The following is a 23,647-nucleotide window of genomic DNA, read 5'->3' on the forward strand; positions in this document are numbered from 1 at the left end:
AAAATTATTTGAGTTTTTTCCGCTGAACGGAACGAAATGACAATACAAACATACCTAATGTAATTGGGTGAGAGTTTGGGCTATGGAGCTTGGTTATCGAGCTCAAGAAGTATACAATTTAGTAGCCTCATCATGTCAAAGGAGTAAAAAGGCTTTAGATCTATCACATAGATTGATTACTAAACTCGGATGATATATATCCGTCAGGCCAAATGAGCCAAAGAGGCTTTATATCGATTACAAAGATCAAAGAATAAACTTAAGAGGTAGATAGCTCTCCAGTCTAGAGCCAAATGTGTGGACTTTAGCGACCAGTTATAAAGATTGGTTATTGAACTCGAAGGATACCCAATCTTTCAGCTTAAAGCCAAAGAAATAAATAGGCTTTAGATCAATTAAAGAGATTGATTACTGAGCTCAAAGATACACAATTCTCCAGTCTCAACCCAAAGATGCGAAGAGCTAACTTTAGACAAACCATAAAGATTGGCTACCAAGCTCAAAGAGAACACATCTCTCTAGTCTTGAGCGACAAAAGCGAGATAAAGATTAGCTATCTATCTCAGAAGGTACAAGTTATATTAAGTTAATTAAAATAAGTTAAAAAATAACTTGCAAGAATTATAACGTACTTTTAAAAGCATTCCGAATTAAAATTATAAACACTTTCTTAATAAGTGGGCGAGCCTGATAAGAAGGAAGATGGACTGAGATAATTAATCAGTCTTGCCTAACTTATAAGCTCCAGTTTGATTCTTGAAAAATTTGTTATATGTTATTATTTATGATTAATTCAGATCATCGTAATTGTCGGCTGCATTTGGTGCTCTGTGTCATGTCAATTGTCTCTTATAGTGGAGAAATTCTAATATATTGAAAAGTCAATACTGTAGGTATATTAGATTTGGTACTATTGAAAACTAAATTCAAAGGTTACTATGATTATGCATGTCCCGTTCTATGTTTGTACTAATGCTTACTCATGGTGTATATTTTTATGGTGTTTGTTTAATGTTTATTTTGATAAAATGTATTTTATTTTTATAAATAATTACGAAAATGATACTTTATTTTTACATTCTAATTTTAAAAAAAAAAATTTATAGCAAATAATGAAAATGAAATTTTAGGTTTAATTACTCAAATGATATTTATACTTTTTTTTATACTATGATATTTATACTTGTTAAACTTACAATTGTAAGTTTTAGTTTATGGATGAGCAAATTTAACACCTTTTGATCCCCGTTGTTGGTTGTTTTTTCAGCTTAGTCAGTTTTAGGTGTTCTAAAATTGCCATGAAATGGAAACTTGGGTGTAAAATTAAAGCATAAGAAAAGAAAAAAAAGAAATAGGTGGTGCAGAACTCCCAAAATTAAGAGAGTTAAAATATAATTCAATGTAGTGAATAGTGACTAAAACTCGTTAAATTTGTTTGTGCACGGACTAAAACATATTTTTCATGTATAGGGTCAAAATAGTAAGATTTGGACATGTAATTGAATCAAAATTTTATTATTGTATAAATCCAAAATAAAATTAATATGTTTATAATAATTGTTGAAAGAATAAAAAAAATGTTTTTAAATAAAAATAAACTTGACATTCTCTCCTTATTGGAAACATTTCTTTTTTACTATGGTATTAGTGAGAGAATCCTCTAATTTTATCAAAGTCTAATATCTTTTGTGAGGCTTTAGCTGCATTAATACAATTCCTTTTAATATATTTTTTATTTATCAAATTTAAGATTTAAATTCGAAACTTTGACTATGTTGAAGCAATTTCCTTACTAGAAGTATTTTGTATATAAGAAATATCAATATTGCATTATTTTCATCCCATTAAATATTAATGAGACTTATTAAATATATTAAGTTACAGGTGAATTTAACTAAACAAAGACAATATATTAAAATAAGTAAGCTAATATTCCTAACATACCTTTTCTAAGTGTAATTTTTTTGTTTATAAAAATTATAGTGACACTAATTAATAAGATTATGAACTTAAGATTCTATCTTAATTCCTTATCATCAGGGTGATCATAGCGGTTCTTCTAAGTACAGTTTATATTCTCTTTCCTTTCGTCATGAAAATGAAATCAAATAGAATTCAAAGAAAGAAAAATTTAGTGGGCAAATTAAGCAATTTAACTAGGTTTCAGTTTGAAATTCCAAAAAGATGAAAGTTCTTTGTTTCTTGGATCCCATCACGTGAAAGCTGGCCCAGGCAGAGTGGCATAGCAGTTATTTATGTGCATCTTTCTGATTCTTGCACGCTCAGTAAAATTGGCTATGAAGAAATAAGCCACATGATTCAAAAATCAAATAGACAGTAGTATTTAGCAACGGTGGCTTCTGATCTGCATAAAGTTTGATATGCTACAGATCAGGCAGTGGCAATTCGAAAGCTTTATTTTTAGTTACAAAGTTTCATAAACTATTCCACTAGCAGTTTTATAGGTTATTTTATTCCAATTACACAAAAAGCTTCTGTTTTCTTGGCATGCTGGTAAAGGAATATATGATCAAGTGATAACAATCATAGGTACCCTTAAACTTGGTCCCTAGGGATACAGAACTTGAGCAAATCCAAGGCTGCAGATGCATCATCGACCATAACATTAATAAAGACACTAATTTCCGAATAGAGGTCCAACATATCAAACATCTTCACTCTCATACTCTTTGGTTTGAATTATGTATGAACAAAATGTGATTATTAAAAAAAAAAATCTATTAAATTAGTCAAAAAAAAATCTTTATGAAGATTGATCTTCAATAAAACTGATCAATATATATTTCATTATAATAATATGATTAAAAAAAAAAATACTCTTCGAAACTAGCATGAGCATAGGGTTAGGAGCTTGGAATTCACCTACCTGATCTAGTATTGACTTTTGATGAGGAGCATTTTGTGAACATACATTTCCTGTATGTGCTGTGAGGAGTGGTCATTAAAGAAAGCATGCCTTTTGTCTTCTCTTCCAATAACATCCCCTTTGGAAAATAATGTTACCTACGCGTGAATTAATTAATGGAGTTGCAATGTTATATATATTTATATATATATATATATATATATATATATATATATATATATATATATATATATATATATATATATATATATATATATACCATACGTAATTCTATGTTCTATGATTTAACAAAGGCCTCAATTGAGACTGAAAGTATACATGTATATATAAGTGAGGAAAGAAATAATAAAAGGAAATGAAATAAAATACAATAAAATAATCATTTTATGAATATTTTATATTGAAATGAAAAAACAAATAGACGGGTGTTATCTCTTATTTGCCTCAAATTAGAGAAGAATAAAGGTTTGATATTAAGTACGTTTAGGAAGACTAATAATCGTTGTTTTGATGTATACACTTCGAGTATTGATATTCATGAACCTCAAAATAGAGTGGATTGGGGGTGAAAATAAGAGAGGCAGGAAGAAAAGATATGACAACATGTGATGAATAATGGGATATAAAAATGAAAAGAAAAATAGAGAAAAAATAAGATAGCGGTTAGATGAAAAAGATGGAGTGAAAAAACTAATGTTATCCATAAGACAAAAGAAATAGATAGAAAAGAAAAATAATAATAAATATGATAAATAAATAAAAAACAGTATAAGGGTAAGATAGATGTAAATATTAGAATGTGAAATGTATAAAAAGGAATATTAAACTCCTACGAAAATTGAGAGAATTTCATTATTCTTCGTGCTGTTCATCTCCGAATTTTTTTACCGAAATAATATTATTTTTTTAAAAAATTACCCAAATAGCAACTGTGCAAATTTATTTATCAAACTAACACTGTTTACTGTTTACGTTTAGAATGGGTTGTTTTGATATCAGATCAGGCCGTTCCAAATGAAAAAATAACACATAACGAATGGATCATAACGGCCCATTCCGGATTCAGAACGAGCCGTTTCGGATTCAAAATTAACGCATGATCAGTGGAACCAAAACGAACCGTTCTGAATTTGGAACGGGCCGTTCTAGCCCCTTCTGATGGGCCGACATATGAAACAATAGACGTGAACACACATTAATGGGTCATCCAATGTAAGACAAATTGTTTCAAACACGAGAATACATGGAATGGTACATGGCCAATTCCATCTATTTCCTATCTATGCCACGACTAGTACAAGATCCAAGGGCCCATCAACAATGAAGGACTTCCACAACATTTGAAACTGGTGCAACTTCCATGCGATCGTATGAAGAGACTCATCAACATGTATCAAATCCTCCACACAACATCACCGCACAAAAACATAATTGACAGAAGACATTCGTTTGCAACAACTTCAAAGAGTTTTTTTACAAATTTATTTGGAGTAGATTTTAGAACTCCATCTTCAGCACAATATATAATACATGCAATCCTTTTACCAACCGGAATTCACTAATGAACCTGGTAGTTCTTCAACAACATTTCAACAACCGGTGCTTGATAATAAACCAAATCCTTCTATTTCAACGTGAACAGTAAACATTGCTAGTTTGGTAAATAAATTCGCACAGTTACTATTTAGGTAATTTTTTTAAAAATAATATTATTTCGGTAAAAAACTCTTCATTTCCACCGTCTAAATCGTAAAGTTGTTTGCAAATCGATTTGATTTGATTTTTAGAAAGGATAAAAAGAAGCCAAATATAAAATTAACATGTTGTGTGATTTAATTTATTTTGAATGTAATTAATGTCAAACCCACACCAAACCAAATGATTTTTTTTGTAGTTCAATTTAATTTAGTTTATCAATTTATCATTTTTTAATTTATTTTTATGATCCTCAAAATTGTTTTTGATTTAACAATTAATAAAAAAATAATTTAATAACTAATTAAGTCATGATTCATCTCTATAAATGAATTGGATTTTACATAATCATAAAATAAAATGCAATAACATGCTAGGTTCTTACGTTTCACAGTTTAATAACTAATAGCAAAAAATAAATATCTAATTACCTATGATTACATGTAGTAATATATACATGAATAAAATTTTTATTAATAATTGAAATAATATAATAAACCTCTCCATGGAACTACTACAATAATTATACAAGTATATATATATATATATATATATATATATATATATATATATATATAGAGAGAGAGAGAGAGAGAGAGAGAGAGAGAGAGAGAGAGAGAAAAAGAGAGAAAGAGAAATAATTCAATAATGAAAGTGTAAACTTAGATTGTCGATCAAGTAACAACTACTAAAAGAATGCTACACAAGGGTAGTATAAAGCAACACTGTCATCCTCCAACATGACTCTCAGAAATGTACTCCTTTTCACATCTAATCCTGTTTTTATATTAAGTATGATCATCGTTGTCTAACTATAAAAAAACATACAATGATAAGTTATAATTTCAAAACAAACAACATGATCTAGAAGTATTTTAAACTAGCTATATTACAATTGAAACAACTCAACGTGTATCAATCATTATCCCCTTGCAACCCAATAACGCAACACAACAAATTCTCAACCTGCAACACCATCATACAATTATCAACATATCAACATGGCATATGAACAACACAATATAATTTTCAACTTGAGCAATATTACAACTTATCCACATAACAATATAACATATGCACAACACCACTCAACCATTCAACCACATATGCAAAATATAACATGTGTTGTCATGTACTCAACTAAGAGATCTCTTATAACTTGTGAATAGTATAAGTAGTTTAATTTTATTGAGCCAATTAATAACATGATCTTTTTGGGCTAACTAGATCAATAATTAATTTAGATAAAAATCCACAATACATCATGATTTTTAAATATATATATATATATATATAAATTTTAGTAATTTTATCTTTAAGTTGATCTTTTATCAAAACACGAAACTTTCATGATATTATACATAATACTTATAGGAAACAAATACTTAGTTCATCAAATTAGTTGATTGTAATTAATGTTGTCATAATTTGAAATTTTATTCCAAAAATACACATGCAACTAAATGTGTAAGTGGTACTCAAAATTTAAATAATTTTTTTTCAATCAATTAGCATGACTCATAATATTAGTTGTCTAATAAATGCATTCATTTTCATGAAAAGTGAGTACACGACTCTTTAATATATTGATAATAAATCAAGAATATAAAAAGAAATTATCCATTAATACATTTAGAATTTAAAGTTTAGAATCAAAACAAGACTCTCATTTGTTTCTTATATATAGGAATGGATTATGATTTGTTAATAAGAATTGAAAGATGAACTATTGCAATATAACATAAATTATTAGTTTAATTATTTTCATTTTTTTTTTAATTTTTATTTTAGAAATTTAGAAATTTAAAATGGTTTGGTTTGATTTTAACACTCCAGGTGCTGCTGAAAGTCTGAGGCCTTGAATTGCAGCAGTCAGAATTAATGAATTTGTGTGTTAATTCTGATTATAGCTGTGTTGCATTGAGACATTATGTTATGTGACAATAGCTTCAAGGTAGCGTTGTATTGGGATGCAAGCAAAGTTCCACATCGTTCAAACAAGAGGATGAACATGGATTTATATATGCACACTTGTCTCTATTGGTTGAGAGGTCTTTTGAATGATGTCTAATCTCACTAATGTAGAGACATGTATATATGTGTGGTAACTCCCGGTACCCAACACCTTGTGGTGGGGTTTAGCAGATGGTCCATACTCCCCTAATTAAGTTGGCCTTACTTGCTGTACCACTTACTCTATCATAGGACAATTTGGCCAATCTGATTCTGCAAGGAATCCAAATGTAATGTAACTCTAGCCTGCGCACTTACTTAATAGACAGCAATTTATTCAAATGACAAATGCTTTAAGCACTTAAACTATATACAAACTGTTGTGTCATCTTGTGGATTAGATCTTGAGCATGAAGATCATTCTTTTTCAGAATGTACAAGCAGCACATAGCACATGATATGTATATGTTGTTTCTCCCCTTTATTTTAGTTAGCCAAATATAACTTTTTCAGTTCTGTAGCTAGGTGTAAACAATCATAATAAGCTTAGTATAGAGCTACAATCTGATCTACGCCTAATGTTGACAAGCCAGATAAACATTTAGTCAGAATAAGGACCAACGAGATAAAGTTGGCCTATATTATTTGCCGTTTTGTCAATTGAGGATTATTATGCACCACAAAAGTGAGTACTTCCATGCAGAAACAGCTCCTCTAATATTAAAGTAGTTGATTCAAGTGGTCTATACCACTCTACTTCAAAGTAGTTAAACATCATGCACGACCATCCTCTTCTCAACAATTTATTTATTTATGAGCAAATATCTCGGGGGTTGTGTTGCTAGGAACAAGTGAATCATGCCACCTCAACTTGTGGGCCTAATCAGGTTTATTTAGTCAAGAAGAGGGCTATTGGTTCGATAAACATGCCTCCTTATTCACCTGCATAAGTTATCTTGCTGGCTATTTCATTGGATTTTAGTGTTTGTAATCTCCATTTATCATCTCTCTCTATGAGCTAGAGCAATGCATGTGGAAAAATAAAACATGGTGACACAGAACTGCATGTGTGACTGTGATATTGAATTAAATAATTTTAAAACAAAATGTGAGTCACTGCATGTGTCAGAATTTCTATCACTGTCTCAATTTCAGCTAAATGATAGTATGACATTGGTTGCGGTATTAACTCCATTGGCTTCATTTTCCTAGACAAATGCATGGGAAAATCAACTTTGGCCATTATTGGGGCATGAAATCTCGAAGTTGAAAGAAGCACAAGGTATATAAAAACAAAGGGATGATTACCAAGCTCAAGTTGGCAAGGGAACTGAACAGTGATTGGCAAGATGTACGTAAACATGCACAGGTTTATGATGATTTTTTTATTTTTTTTTATTGTAGAATGTACAATATTGATGAATATTGACCAACTCACTACTTATTGCGTTTGGATTAAAAATTTTAAAAATTTAAAGAATTTAAAATTCTTGATATTTAAATTATTTTAATTTTAATTTTTATTATTTTTGAAATATTTTATTAGAATAAATTAATTCAAAATTTTTAAATTTTAAATAATTAGTTTGAATATGATGATTTAATTTTATTATGTAAAATTAATTTTAAAAATATATTCATATGTTGAAATTTTTAAATTAAATTTTATAAAAATAAATATTAATTTTTAAGTATTTAATAAGTTTTAAAACACGAAAAAATAAAATATAAAATAAAATATATAAGTGAAATATAAAAAAAATATATAATTTTAAAAAAAATTAAAAAATTTAAATTTTACTATTTTAAAAAATCTCATAAATGTCTAAATTTTAAATTCTTTATAATTTTTTTATGAAAATAAAACATTTCATCTCAAAGAATTAAAAATCTTTAAATAAATAAATTATTATATTTAAATTCTTTATCCAAACATACTTTTAATATATATTATTTAAATATCAATTTAAAATTATATACAACAAAAATATAGTCATTCTAATGCATAAAAAGTAAAGTAAAAATGTGTGAATTTGAATTCAACTCAACTCCAAACACATTCACAATCAACTTTTAAGTCTAGAGGTTACAATATTTAATCTTAATTAATTTGTAATTTGATGAGAGGACACATTCGTAAATATGACGAAATACCAATGGCAATCTCATGAAGACCTTGCTTATATATTGACCCAAGTCCCACTCTTCCTTCAAATTCTCGTCAACCTTCCACACTTGATAGCAAAAGGAAAAAGTAAGGCCTTCTTTGTTCTCCTTCTGAGTTGATAACAATGGCGATGGCTTTCAAAATGGTACTGCTGCACGGCATCTGCAATATCTTTTTTATTCTATCTGTTAATATTTCCATATATATATATATATATTATCATACAAGGAGTGTTTGTTTGTTTTAATGTAATATACTTAAGTGATAAATTTGGGTTTGTGGATTTTGTTGTGTATGATGTTAATTATATAGTATCTATAGTGATGAATTGGTTGGGAATTAACATTTAACAGGCGACTACTGGGATGTGGGTGACGGATGAGTGCAAGAACTCTTTCATGGAAATGAAGTGGAAGAAGGTGCACAGATACATAGTGTTCAAGATCGATGAAAGGTCCAGGCTTGTCACCGTTGATAAGGTGGGTGGTCCCGGTGAGAGCTATGATAATCTCGCTGCCTCCTTGCCCAAGGATGATTGTAGATATGCCGTCTTCGACTTTGATTTTGTCACCGTTGATAATTGCCACAAGAGCAAGATCTTCTTCATTGCATGGTACTCACATCTCATCAATTTATCCATATCGCATCCTTCTACCGTGCTTACACTCCCCCACGTTTCACTCTCACGATGATGCCCTTCTAGTTGTAGGACCCCAATAGGGTAATTTAATTGCAATTATTGTGTGAATTTAATATACGATGATTGATTCCAAGGTTTTTTTTTTTTTTTTTTTTTTTTTACGAAAATTTTCAGGTCTCCAACAGCATCAAGGATAAGAGCAAAGATGCTCTACGCAACATCAAAGGATGGGCTGAGAAGAGCCTTGGATGGAATCAGCTATGAAGTTCAGGCCACCGATCCAACTGAAATGGGATTTGATGTAATTCAAGACAGAGCCAAATAGATATACCTTTTTTAATTAAGTGGGAATCATTATCAAACTCCTTACTTATGTGTTGAGCTAATCAATCGATTAATCCATCAATCTTACTCTCTTATCTGCTATAATATAATATAATCCAAATAACTGTATGACATGTGCTCTTCTTTCTTGTCCTTATAGTATATGCTAGTTTAATTATGTTGGATTCCGCACCATGTGCATATTTAGGAGAATTTAATATATTTAAAAACGTGTGTTAATAATCCTGACGTACCTCTTCTAAGTGTAGTTTATATTCTCTTTCCTTTTGTCTAGATGAAAAATGAAAACAAATAGAATGAAAGAAAAAAAATTGTGGGCTAAGCAAGTTAAAAAACATATAGGTTTCAGTTTGAAAATCCAAAAGAGAAAAGTTATTTGTTTCTTGGATCCCATCACGTGAAAGCTGGCACTAGCAGAGTGGCAATGGCAGTTATAAACGATTATCTTGCTGATCCTTCCTCTCTCAGTAAAGTTGGGTATGAAGAAGCATGCCACATGATTCAAAATCTCGAACAGATAGTGGTTTTTAGCATCGGTGGCTTTTGATCTGCATAAAGTTTGACATGCTACAGATCAGGCAGTGGCAATTCCAAAACTTTATTTTTAGTTACAAAGTTTCATAAAATTAACTATTTCTCGCTAGCAGTTTGTTAGATTATATTATTCCAATTCTACAAAAAAGCTTCTGTTTGCTTGGCAGACTAGTAAAGGAATATATATATGATCAACAGATAACAATCATATTCGTAGGGTACCCTTTAGGCTGGTCCCTATCGATTCAGAAGTTGAGCAAATATCCAAGGCTGCAGATGCATCATCGATCATAACATTAATTAATTCAGACACTAGCTAGAGGTCCAACATATCAAACATCTTCACTCCCATACTCTTGACTTTTGAGGAGCATTTTGTGAACACACGATTCCTATATGTGCTGTGAGGAGTGGTATAATAAGATAAAAATAAAAAATAAAAAAAAAGTATGAGTGTAAAATGTGAATAAAGTAAAATCATAAAAGGAATATAAAAATTCATTTTAAGTTTTATTTTAAACCATCCAAACAATGAAACATAAGAAAATTTCAATCTCCATCATCTAAATAGAGTGTGAAAGATACTTTAACTAAATGTAGGGTAATTAAAGTCGTTTACATTTCGATTTGAGCTAATTTTTGGACACAATCTAATACTAATTAAGCCACCAATCTCTAAAAGTGAAATTTACATAATCATCATACAGCAAAAGAGAAACAAAAGACTTAACATATGATAATAACTTCAGCACAAACCTTCTATAAAAGAATGCATTACAAATTATTCACAATTAATTAATCATATTTTATCAGTTAAAAACTCAAAAGTTAATATATAATTAAACATGTTGTAACCTAGATTTAATTACATATTATCATATATTATTAAAATAGGATTAACCCAATCCCAAGACATATTATCATATATTATTAAAATAGGATTAACCCAATCCCAAGTGAGGCCTAAAATAAATTGAGTGAGAAAAATAGAGAGAGAAAGAGAAATAGAAGGAGAGAGATTTTTTGTTTTAAAAATGATTACAGTGATTTTTATAAATGTTTTTTTCTCATTTGAAAAAGTTGAATTTTCATCATCTTATGAAAATATTTTTACGAGAAAATGAGATAAAAATGGATTTTTAGAAATTACATTCTTGAGAAATTTTTTTCTAAATAACTATCAAACATGAAAAATTAAAATTTTCGATTTAAGATTCTCGAAAAGGTCAAAATATTTTGTGTACCAAACGTCTCCAAAGAAAAAAAGTTATATGTTAGTTCGTTGTCAACTTATAAAATTTATTTATCAAAAATATAATAACCTTTTATTTTATAAAAATTAATAATAAATAATTTTTGTTAGCGAGTCTAAAGGTAAACTAGATTTAGACGGATCTATTGATAATTAGTACATTAAAGGGGTGACTCAGCTATCTCAAATTGATTTTACTAATAAGAATTTAAAGATGGATTTAATTGCAATAAAAATGCTGTTTTTTGTTTTTCGTTTTTCGATTATTAGTTTAATTATTTTCAGCTTTTTTATATATATATTTTTTTTAAAATTTAGTAATTTAAAATGGTTTGATATGATTTTAACACTCCTGAATGCTGAAAGCCTGAGGCCTTGTATTGCAGCAGTCAGAATTAATGAATTTGTGTGTCTGGACTAGTTGTTGCATTGAGCCATTATGTTATATATGTGACAATAGCTTCAAGGTGCCCTTGCCGTACGTTGGGTTTAAGGGATGGTCCATGCCCCCTAAGTTGGCCTTACTTGCTGCACCACTTCCTCTATAATAGGACAATTTGGCCAATCCGATTCTATCTGCAAGGAATCCAAAGATATATGTAATAATGTAACTCTAACCTACCCTTACTTAAAAGACACCAATTTATTCAAATGACAAATGCGTTAAGCACTTCAACTATACAAACTGTGTCGATCTCATCTTGTGGGTTAAAATCTTGAGAATGAAGATCATTCTGAATCTCAGAATGTACAAGTAACACATAGCACATGATATGTATGTTGTCTCTTCCTTTAATTTAGTTTGCCAAATACTTTTTTCAGTTCTAACTACGTGTAATCAATGAGAATAAGCGTAGTATCATTTAATGTTAGAATCTGATCTACGCCTAATGTTGACAATCCAGATAAACATTTGATCAGAATAAGGACCAACAAGATAAAGTTAGCCTATATTATTTGCCGTTTTGTACATTGAGGATTATTTTGCACCACAAAAGTGAGTACTTCCATGCAGAAACAGCTCCTCTAATATTAAAGTAGTTGATTCAAGTGGTCTACCACTCTACCTCAAAAGTAGTTATATAAACATGCACGACCATCGTCTTCTCAACTATTTATTTATCTATATGAGTGAAAATCTTGGGGTTGTGTTGCTAGGAACAAGTGAATCATGCCACCTCAACTTGTGGGCCTAATCAGGTTTATGAAGTCAAGAAGAGGGCCCATGGTTCGATAAACAGGCCTCCTTATTCACCTGCATGAGTTATCCTGCTGGCTATTTCATTGGATTTTAGTGTTTGTAATCTCCAAGTTGAAAGAAGCACAAGGTATATAAAAACAAAGGAATGATTACCAAGTTCAAGTTGGCAAGGGAACTGAGCGCTGATTAATTGGCAAGATGTACGTACATGCACAGGTTTATCATCAAATTTTTTTTATTATTATTTTCACAATTTCACCAAGTCTGCTTTGCTTTCACGCAAAGACTATTTTCAGAAACAAAAGGTGTAATGGAATGTGTGGGTGTGATCCGAGATATACAGTACCTACGTGGTTATAGTCTAAACCACAAACTAGTATTTGTGTGCTAATAAAATACATGAACAGTATGTTTGGGAAATCGTTTAATGTTAGTTAAAAAAAAGTTCATCTTTCTAATACAAACATATCAAAGCAACTAATATATTAATTTTGAATTACGACGTTGAACGTAACTCTAAAACAAATACACAGTAAATGATGAGTGTATTTGTTTATAAAGAAAAGTATATTTAATCTGGATGGAGCTCAGTACAGGCATTCATCAAATATATATATATATAGGCAACATAAAGTTAGAGAGAATTTATTATGAGAGATAAGAAAGTTAAAATATAACTCTTAGATTAATCAAGTGAGAGAAAATTTAAAGTTTAATCAAGTGAGAGAAAATTAATCTAAGGGTTATATTTTAATCCTTTCATCTCTCATAATAAATTCTCTCTCACTTGTAAATAAGTATACAATAATTTTTATCTAATAATATAATTTTATAAAATTTAGTTAGACAGACTTATAATCATATTCTAAAATAGTATTATATTATAATATATCCTAGATTTATTAAAAAAAATACATATTTAGATGAAGTTTTAATATGTCGTAAATAACAATTATAATTGACATGATCCATGTTCTACACAAAACATGAAGAAAAAAAATTCCAAACATATAAAGGTATCCAAAATAGTCTGGTTTGATGAGCCATAGGACTGGCCAAACTCAGCTAAAAAATAAATAAAACACATAAAAATTTGACTAAACTAGTTTATTTATAAGCATTAATTCCTATACGCGAGTCGATTCCAAACTGGTCTATTTGTCTGTTTTACTCAAACAAGCAACTCTAAGTGACTAACCAATTATGTTGAGTTAGTAGGGTCAATTGAGTTACTAACCTATTAACTTAATATCTAACCTAATTATAAAAAAATATAAAATTATTAGAAAGAAATTATTATATATAAAAAATATAAATATAAGTCCTTTCCAATTTTAGAAAACAAAGCAGAATTAATTTTTGATTCATTATAAGTATAAAAGAAAATTATACCTATGATCATTTAGAAATTACTTTAAATTAACATGATTATATAAATAACTGTTACAAAATCTAGAGTCTGACTCTTACCATATATATATATGACAACAGTAGATTTTTATATTATCAGTACATTCTAATTGAATTCAATTAAGTAGTTAATTATTATTCTCTTTATTTTTGGTGTAAAAAAAGTTCTCTTTATTCCATTTTATTTTACGTTTTATCAATTTTAATTTGTTTCACTTTGGTTGTGGATTTACTAAATTAATATTTTATTGAACATTTTTATTAATATACCCTTAATCATTATTAATGCAATCTTTGATTAATGTATTGTTTTTCTTTTTTAATATTTATTTTATTGGTAGGAATAGAAAATTTTAAAAGATATATTAGAAGAAGAAAAATTTATGAAATCAAACATATTAAATGTAAATTTTGTGTCAAAAAATTTAAACGTCAAACAAAATAAATTTAAAAAATTATAATTTTAGAAATTAAAACCACGTTTTACTTGAGAATTAATTAAAATTTTAGGACTAATATATTAAGATAATTTTATATTTCAACGTGAAATACCTAAAACAAGGATAGAAATTAAATGATTCATTTTCCCCTTATTTTTATTACTAAAATTGGCTGAATATGCTGCTCTGGACTCTGGTCCTATGCTTATAGTAATTTTATTTTCATTCTTGTTGTGGATCGAAATTTTCACAATTGTCCTTTTCATTCCTTTCAATTATTTCCATATAGAAGTTAGCTACCAACTCATGCAATCTAGATTATAGACACAACACACCACACTTTTACGAGGGGAATCAATTAATACCGTGACCAATAATTTGGGTTTAGCCCATTTATAATTTCTTTATTTTGCTGTTGTTGTCACTTTGTATTGCAACTTATGTGCTCGTCCTTGTCACCGTACTTCGAATGGCTTACTAGGAAATAAATGTCGGTGTCCTGTGTACGTTAATAGTATGTTTCATCGCCCACGATATATAGGTCCAAATATTTTTTTTTATCTTATTTTACATAGTTATAAATTCATGTCTAAGTTAAAATTTCATATCCAAATATTTCTTTTTAACGAAAGTGAAAGTTGTTAGATATTTTTCTTTGATAAGAGTTTTTAAGAATTTTTGTAATCTTTTATCTAATTTAATTTTTATTTATCATATTATAATAAAATACTACTCCTCCGTTCTTTGTAATTAGATAAGAAACAAATGGATATAATATTTCAATTTTAATTATAAGAAACAAATACCTATTTTAATATGTATTAATTACTAATTTTATTTTATACTCTCATGCAAGTGAAATTACTTATTGATCTATTAACACAACAAGTGACACTGATTGGTAGAGACATTAACTCTTGAGGTATAATATCATTTAATACAATCACTATTTAAATCAATAAATTCAAAGAATATTTTGTAATAAAATTTAGTTCTACGAATATTTCTTATATATAGAACTAAAGGGAATAATTACTAATTAATAAGAAAGAATGCAATTAAAAAAAAAAAAAAAGATCTATATATCATGATTGTTTAAAGAAGAAATAGTTAATTTTTTTTTACTTTTATTTTTTATTTTTAAGTTATTAAATATTTTAATTTTTCATATTTAATCCTTTACATATTAAGTAGCCTCAAAAAAGTTTTCTATATATACATCCCTTTGATTAATTAGCATATTTATCCTTCTACTAAATTAAAGAAAAATATTAAATGATTTTGTGTTTTTGAATATTAACTTCTTATATTTTTAATTAAATTAATTTTAATTTTAATTTTTTTATCTTATTTCTAGGATTCATTTTAGATTTTTATCATTTAAAATGTTCATTAGTTTTTTATCTCTTAAATTTGGATTGATTTGACCTTTTAAAAATAATAATAATTTTTAATTTTAAGACACAATTTTAAATATTTTTTTATTTACTCAAGACTTGAAACTTATCTTATTATATTTATTTATATGAAAATGATTAAACACAACTAAAATTCAAAGCAAAACATTCTATAAATATGGTGAAAAATACATAACTATAAGTTTAAAAAACAATTCAAAATTATAATTTCTTATTATTTTCTAACTACTGATAACATGTATTCCCGTAAATTAAATTAAAAATATTAATTAAATTTTATAATTTTCATATAAATAAATGTAATATTATTAATTTTAAGTCTTGAATAAATTAAAAATTTATTCAAAATCATGTCACAAATTAAAAATGATTATTTTTTTACAAGAACCAAAATGATTAAAATATAAAAAAAAAAAACAGAAAAAAAATTAAAATGAACATGTTGACAAATAAATGATCAAATGAATCTAAAAAAATAAAAAAATAATAATAATTTACCCTTTTAATTATTTAATATTTTTAATAATTAATTAGACTAATTCAAAGATAATAATGCCATAGCTTAAACTTTAGACTCATTAATAAATAAATAAATAAATATATATATATATATATATATATATTCTTAATTAATATAAAGTATAAAAAAATCGTATATATATGTAAATGAAAAGGTATCATATTTTGATTTTTAAAAAAATCACCTAACATTTACATTTCTTATTTAAAAATATTTCCTCCCAAAATTTTCTTTTTACCTCGCTTATTAATGGGTTGTCCATATAATTAGAAGAAGTACAAAAAGAGGCTTTTTTTTAATAATTCATGAACCAAAGAAAGTTACATTTATTTTAATGAATTAAAAACATAATATTTAATTACTTTCTCATTAATTTAAAGAGAATTTTTAAGAATATATTTTCCTTTTTAATTATTAAAATTTTAAATATTTTGTGTAATATCATATAAAACTTTTCACTTGATGATACTTCACTTTAACTCTTCATTTATTCGAACATTTCACCATTCAAAAGTTTTGTGGGTAGTTTTTTTTATATGCTAATTACTTTTAGGATTAACAATTACCCCAAAAATCAATAGAAAACTTTTTTTTATATTTTATTTTCACTTACACACTTTTATGAGAAATTTTTTAAAAGGTCATTCATTGTCTAAATTTCTCTAATTTATACACATTTAATTATAGAGTTTATAAGTGATGAACTATTAAAAAATTTATCTATCATTTTATCTTATTGGTAGAATATTATAACTAATTCTTTATAATTATTCTCAATTGTACATTATCACACTATATAATCTCTGAAATATCTTTTCATTTTAATGTGTTTAGAATGTAAAATTTTGCTAATAACTAAATTTTTAATAATGATACGTTAAGAAATTAATAAATACACAGAAACATTTTTTTTTGTCGTCGTCGTCAAGATTGGTGTTGGGTAAATTAAAAATCAAGATAAGAGCATGTTAGTAATGCTATGTTAAATATATTGGAAAATTTTATCAACTATAATAAGTGTTATTTAAGTTCAACCAAAAAAAAAACCACTAAGTTACCCCAATATTAGTAGTGGGTTGAAGATATACATTTAGCTAATTACCAGATTCTTAATTAGTAAAAATAATAATAAATATAGTAACTTGATTTTTTTTTGTTAAAATTCACGTTGGGTAAATTGAAAATCAAGATAAATGCATGTTAGTAATATTGTGTTAAACATATTAGAAAATTTTGTTACCTGTATTAATTTTCACTCAATAAAAAAATTATTAAGATCCACTTAATAAAAAAAAAAAAGTTGCAGAAATATTTATCGGATCATAGATTTATTATTATTTTTGTAATTTTTATTAATAAAAAATAAAGATTATTTTTCATAGAAAATACTTGCTATAAAATTAAAAAAAAATTACACCAATAATAAATGTGGGTCCCTGATATAATTGGAATTTAGTATGCTATTTATTTTATGTTTTCTCGTTGTTAAAAGTGTACAATTAATTTGTGTTAATCAATAAATATGTTAAATTATAAAATTCATTGCACATATACAATAAACATTAACTGCAATTAAATAAAGGATTTCATTTTGTGGTGGTGAGCATTCGACTTTTGTACAATTATTAATTTTGAAAATTGATCTGGCACCCATTTCACATTGAATTCCAAGTGAGGTGAAAATGATTTCTCATTCCATGTCATCGTACAGTACTTACGAAGTTTCTGCAATTCACACTTTAATTCAAGATTTTTTATCACGTGAAGCATTAAAAAATGGAGGGTTATGGCAAAAAAAAAAAGGTTTTTAATTAGTATACAATTAATAATACATTAAATTAGTTTAAAAATCACGAACATTAATGAAATTAAAACTTAAATTTGATGTAAATTAATTTATTTTTCCTTAAATTTAAAATTAATTTTTTAATTCTATAATTTAATTATTTCAATGTCTTTGTTCAAATGTCATTAATGAATTTATAAAAAAGTTGTCTATTACCAAATCTATCACACAAAACTTACATACTAATTTAAAAAAAAAAAAAACATCACATTAAGTCCCACTTATATTTTACAAATGGCTCAATATGTCCTCATTAAAAATATTATTGATGATAGTGGTGAACTAAAATATTTTTTTTTTAAATTACATAAGTTAAAAAATTAGTTTTAAATTTAAAAGACTAAAAATAAATTTATCATGCCAAAAACATTTGTTTTGGTAGAAAAAAATCTCATCTAAAATAACTTGGTGACAATTTAGTGTTCATGAACCGATTTGGTTTAAATTTGAAGTAAATTAAAATTTAAACCAATCAATTTTTATTAATTTAGTTTGGATCAGATTTATAAAAAAAAAATTGTGATCTGAACCAAACCAAACCAATTAACAGTAGGTTGATTTGGTTCGATTTAATCAATTTTCTTAAAAAAAATAAAAGATATTTATTTGTATAGAATATAAATATATATATATATATATATACACATTATATTATCTCAAAATTTAAATAAAAATATATTCAAAATAAAATTAAAGTATTTAATATTTAAAAATAAAAGTCTGTAATATATAACTAAATTGTAGAAGTTATAATTAATATTCAAGTAGTCTTTTTATATTTTTTTCTCAATTTGAATATCAACATGCAAATAATATATTATTAAGAGAAAACAAATGTTAAATTTTTTTTAATATTTAATCTGATGGTGTGGAACTAAGAAAAAGTAAACAATAGCTTCAAAATTACTTAGAAAGTGGTGAAGTCAAATGGTTAGGCGAGTGTGGTATGTGTTGAAGTATGAAGTGTAAGGTAATTGGTAAGTGAGCATTGGATAACTAATAAAATAATAATAATATTATAAATAAAAATATCATAAAAGAACAATTAGTGTTATTTTTATGTGTAATTAATAAAATCATAATATTATAAAATAATATTTAAAAAATTATAATAATTTTAATTGATTTAGTTATTAAATTATAAAATTTGTAAAATATAAATCTGTAATTTTAACTAATTAAAATTAAATTTAATTGATTTAGATTGAATTTAATCCCATAAAATAATAAAATCAAACCATGGTTTATTTCAAATCAACAATTTTATTGAATCGGTATCAACTAACAAATCTAAATTCATATCTATCTAGGACTTTAATCTCCGTGGAGAGAGAGATTAAATATAAGTGCGATAAGGATTATGGTCTAATATTTAATCCTAATGAATTTGATGATAGGACAAATTTGTAAATATGAGGAAATAGCAGTGGCAATCTGATGAAGAGGGTGCTTATATATTGACCAAGTCTCAGTACTCTTCCTTCAAATTCTTGTCAACCTTCCACACTTGATACTTAATAGCAAAAGGAAAAAGTGATAAGGCCTGCTTTGTTCTCCTTCTCAGCTGATAACAATGGCGATGGCTTTCAAAATGGTACTGCTGCACAGCATGCATCTGCAACCTTTTTTAATATATAAATCTATATATGTATGTTTGTTTAGGTGTAATATACATAAGTGGTGAATATATAAGGGTTTGTTGTGTATGATGTTAATTATATAGTATCTATAGTGATGAATTGGTTGGGAATTAACATTTAACAGGCGACTACTGGGATGTGGGTGACGGATGAGTGCAAGAACTCTTTCATGGAAATGAAGTGGAAGAAGGTGCACAGATACATAGTGTTCAAGATCGATGAAAGGTCCAGGCTTGTCACCGTTGATAAGGTGGGTGGTCCCGGTGAGAGCTATGATAATCTCGCTGCCTCCTTGCCCAAGGATGATTGTAGATATGCCGTCTTCGACTTTGATTTTGTCACCGTTGATAATTGCCACAAGAGCAAGATCTTCTTCATTGCATGGTACTCACATCTCATCAATTTATCCATATCGCATCCTTCTACCGTGCTTACACTCCCCCACGTTTCACTCTCACGATGATGCCCTTCTAGTTGTAGGACCCCAATAGGGTAATTTAATTGCAATTATTGTGTGAATTTAATATACGATGATTGATTCCAAGGTTTTTTTTTTTTTTTTTTTTTTTTTACGAAAATTTTCAGGTCTCCAACAGCATCAAGGATAAGAGCAAAGATGCTCTACGCAACATCAAAGGATGGGCTGAGAAGAGCCTTGGATGGAATCAGCTATGAAGTTCAGGCCACCGATCCAACTGAAATGGGATTTGATGTAATTCAAGAAAGAGCCAAATAGATGCCTTTTTAATGAAGTGGGAATCATTAATTATCAAACTCCTTATTTATGCGCTTAGCTAATCAATCAATTAATCCGTCAATCTTACTCTCTCTTATTTGCTATATATAATATAATAAGTTACTATAATCCAATCCAATGACTGTATGACATGTGCTCTTCTTATTCTTATATGCTAGTTTAATTATGTTGGTTTCGGCACTATTGTGATGTAAGTGGGGCATCTAATCTTCAATATTTAGTCATAATAATAAGTTATATGTAATATATGACTGTCGGGTGTATGATAAGTTAAGGGCAACAAACTTTGGTTGTAATCTCTTTAATGATGAAAATTGTAGAAAAGAATGGATTGGCTCAACTTTTCACACGGAAAGTTGATGCGTTACCATATGCTTTTGCATTCTACATTCTTAATGCTTAAGTACTAATTACTTAACCATTGTAGTTTTGCTAACTTGGGCTGGGCTAGCTGTTTAGTTCAATGCCATAACCAAGGCACCGCCCACAATGCTTCGCTCATGGATTTGTACAAAACCAGAAATAGAAAATCAGAAACAATGATAATTTTCTGGGATCTGAGATGACATTAAAATAAATTACCAATCGCAGGATCTTTCTTTACCAAGTCAAAAGTATTTTTATGCTTTTCTGATACTTTCTACTTCTTTTGGGTACGAATATAGAGAAAGAATGTTAAAGGCCCACTCTAAAATAGGATGTGAGGAGGGGGATAGAGAGGAAAATAAAAGAAAGAGAGAATTTTATAAATATATATATATGGTGAATAAAAAAGGTAAATAGAAATAAAAGATGCGTGAGGCAGAAGTGAATTACATGAAAATGGGAATATATGTGTATAGTCATTCTTGAAATGGTAAGTGCATCCCACAAATATAATAATTTAAAAGTAAATCTGATGATTAAAAAATTGACATTTCACATAAATAATAATAATAGTAATATAAACAATTGTCTGTAATATTACTCGGAGGCTAAACTATCTCTGTTCTCTCATTCTTTCCTTGACTGGGCATTTTCTTTGGACTTTTCTTTTGGTCTTTATCTTTTAGGCAGCTAACAAAATTGAAAAGATGTATTCCGTGCATTAGTTTGTAGTGTTTGCTTAATATTTGGGTAAATGCACCATCAATATGAAATTTACCACAACACGTTGAAGGGACTTTTGTATGCTCCTTTTACTATAAATTTCTGGTGCATAGAAAGGTTACAAAAAAGTTGGTCAGCCTATGAAGATGGGGATATGCATAAAATGAAAATATTTAAAGATTGAAATAAAAAACGTATCTCAAAAATATACACAAAAGCATATGGATGTTTTGTTTATATTTGATCTCACTTTCTGAGGTGAGTATGAAAATTGAAGCCTAACACGGTTCGGTTCAGACACATTTGTATATGGCTGTGTCTGCAATTTCCAAAAAAACAGAAATATGGAGACAAAGGTTACGCAGGTAAGTAGTCTTTGTCGGTTAAGTTTTAGAGAGTTAAATTACGTAGGTGGATTGGTTTGTCTCAAATTGGACAATTTTAGTGGGTAGATGGGCCGGGCTGGGCCGGGCTTTACAATTTACCCCTTGGCACTTGGCAGGGCATAACTGAAATTTTAATTCCGGTGTCGTTTTCGTGCTGTTGTGGACGCATCCACTTGACCATTCAAGCTTATCACCACAATTCGTCTTTTTATACAACCCCACCTCAACTACTCTCCTTTTCTTTTCCTTTTATTTTTTTGCTAATTATTCTTACTCAATTATGCTATTATCACATGCCTCTTTTAATCATTTGTTGAGCAATAAAATTAAATGATTCCCTTTTCCTTATCATCTAATACTCCAATGGATTAAAGTATTTTAAATGATCAAACAAGGTAAGAAATCAAAGCAGTGTTGCTGCCGATTGGCATCAAAGCAACGTGACAAGCTAAAATCAGAAGAAACATTGATAGACGATACATCTTTCTTAGCAGTTCTTGGCACTGCTGTTAGTTATTCAGATAGATTGTTCTTGCCACAGAATTGTGCTGTGCTTAATTATTGGTTAATGATTTCATTTGTATCACATTAAATACTTAGAAAAAGAGTTTTGCAGTCTTCTATAACAACTTTATCTCGCTTGAACAATTGATTTCAATAAAACAAACTTGTAATCTAAAAAAAAATAGCCCAATCAACGGCTTTACACATCCATTTTCTCTTCAAATTCACGAATAGTGAAAATAACATTAAAGTAATCTTTTGTCCTTCACTTTATAAATGGATTGAAAATTGTAGAATTGATACTATCTCCATATATATTCATAACATCTAACTTAAAATTATTGTTAATTTGTTCCATTATATAGAACTCAGCTCATATTTTTCTGTATTAATTGTTTTTATATTAAAATATCTTTAATTATTATTACTTATGAGAGATTGAATATTATCTGATACATATTTTAATTGATTAAAAAAATATAAGTATAAATTAAGAGAGAAACATAGCATAAGAGTAATTATATATATATATATATAAGATAAATTTATTATTTATCATTAACTACTTTTTTTAATTATGATGAATTAAATATTTAAATCTTATGTATGATAACGAAAGTAATATATAATATGATTTGAAGCAATCTCATAAAGAGTATTCCAATATATATTCTAAAGCAATGCGGGACATCTTAACACACTTGATTCAACTCTAGACCATATCAATTATCAACCATTAATGCATACTAGATCAGTAGTTAACATATCCTTCCTAAAACCTGTGACTATGCCTCATTCATGATGTTAATTAAATAGTTAAAACAAAGCTAAACTAGGTGATGTTTTATTTTTCTTTATTACTAGTTTTTTTTTTCTTCCAAAAAACTATTGTAGCTTTCTGAGATAAACTTCCACATGCATTCGTAAGTTGGCTGGTTTATGGACCACGAGTGGAAGCCTTTA

General features: G+C 27.7%; 2 protein-coding genes across 2 annotated transcripts; both read left to right on the forward strand.

Moving 5' to 3' along the window:
• The first annotated feature begins 8,757 nt into the window (after positions 1–8,757).
• On the forward strand, positions 8,758–9,854 carry LOC109798918 (actin-depolymerizing factor 5). The gene is made up of 3 exons (XM_020359353.3): positions 8,758–8,847; positions 9,056–9,315; positions 9,517–9,854. The coding sequence occupies exons 1-3, from the start codon at positions 8,827–8,829 to the stop codon at positions 9,665–9,667; spliced, it is 432 nt and encodes a 143-aa protein (XP_020214942.1). The 5' UTR covers positions 8,758–8,826; the 3' UTR covers positions 9,668–9,854.
• A 9,891-nt stretch (positions 9,855–19,745) lies between these two features.
• Positions 19,746–21,075, forward strand: LOC109798657 (actin-depolymerizing factor 5). The gene is made up of 3 exons (XM_020359004.3): positions 19,746–19,902; positions 20,073–20,332; positions 20,534–21,075. The coding sequence occupies exons 1-3, from the start codon at positions 19,882–19,884 to the stop codon at positions 20,682–20,684; spliced, it is 432 nt and encodes a 143-aa protein (XP_020214593.1). The 5' UTR covers positions 19,746–19,881; the 3' UTR covers positions 20,685–21,075.
• The last annotated feature ends 2,572 nt before the right edge of the window (positions 21,076–23,647 follow it).

Source organism: Cajanus cajan, chromosome 8, assembly GCF_000230855.2.
Source record: "Cajanus cajan strain Asha chromosome 8, NIPB_CcT2T_4, whole genome shotgun sequence".
In the NCBI taxonomy this organism is placed as follows: Eukaryota; Viridiplantae; Streptophyta; class Magnoliopsida; order Fabales; family Fabaceae; genus Cajanus; species Cajanus cajan.

What these genes read in the sequence shown, in the direction of transcription:
- LOC109798657 (XM_020359004.3), top strand. Translation starts at nt 19,882, where the DNA reads ATGGCGATGGCTTTCAAAATG. An exon ending in TGGCGATGGCTTTCAAAATG is followed by an intron (nt 19,903 to 20,072) that starts GTACTGCTGCAC and finishes AACATTTAACAG; the next exon opens with GCGACTACTGGGATGTGGGT. An exon ending in AAGATCTTCTTCATTGCATG is followed by an intron (nt 20,333 to 20,533) that starts GTACTCACATCT and finishes GAAAATTTTCAG; the next exon opens with GTCTCCAACAGCATCAAGGA.
- LOC109798918 (XM_020359353.3), top strand. Translation starts at nt 8,827, where the DNA reads ATGGCGATGGCTTTCAAAATG. An exon ending in TGGCGATGGCTTTCAAAATG is followed by an intron (nt 8,848 to 9,055) that starts GTACTGCTGCAC and finishes AACATTTAACAG; the next exon opens with GCGACTACTGGGATGTGGGT. An exon ending in AAGATCTTCTTCATTGCATG is followed by an intron (nt 9,316 to 9,516) that starts GTACTCACATCT and finishes GAAAATTTTCAG; the next exon opens with GTCTCCAACAGCATCAAGGA.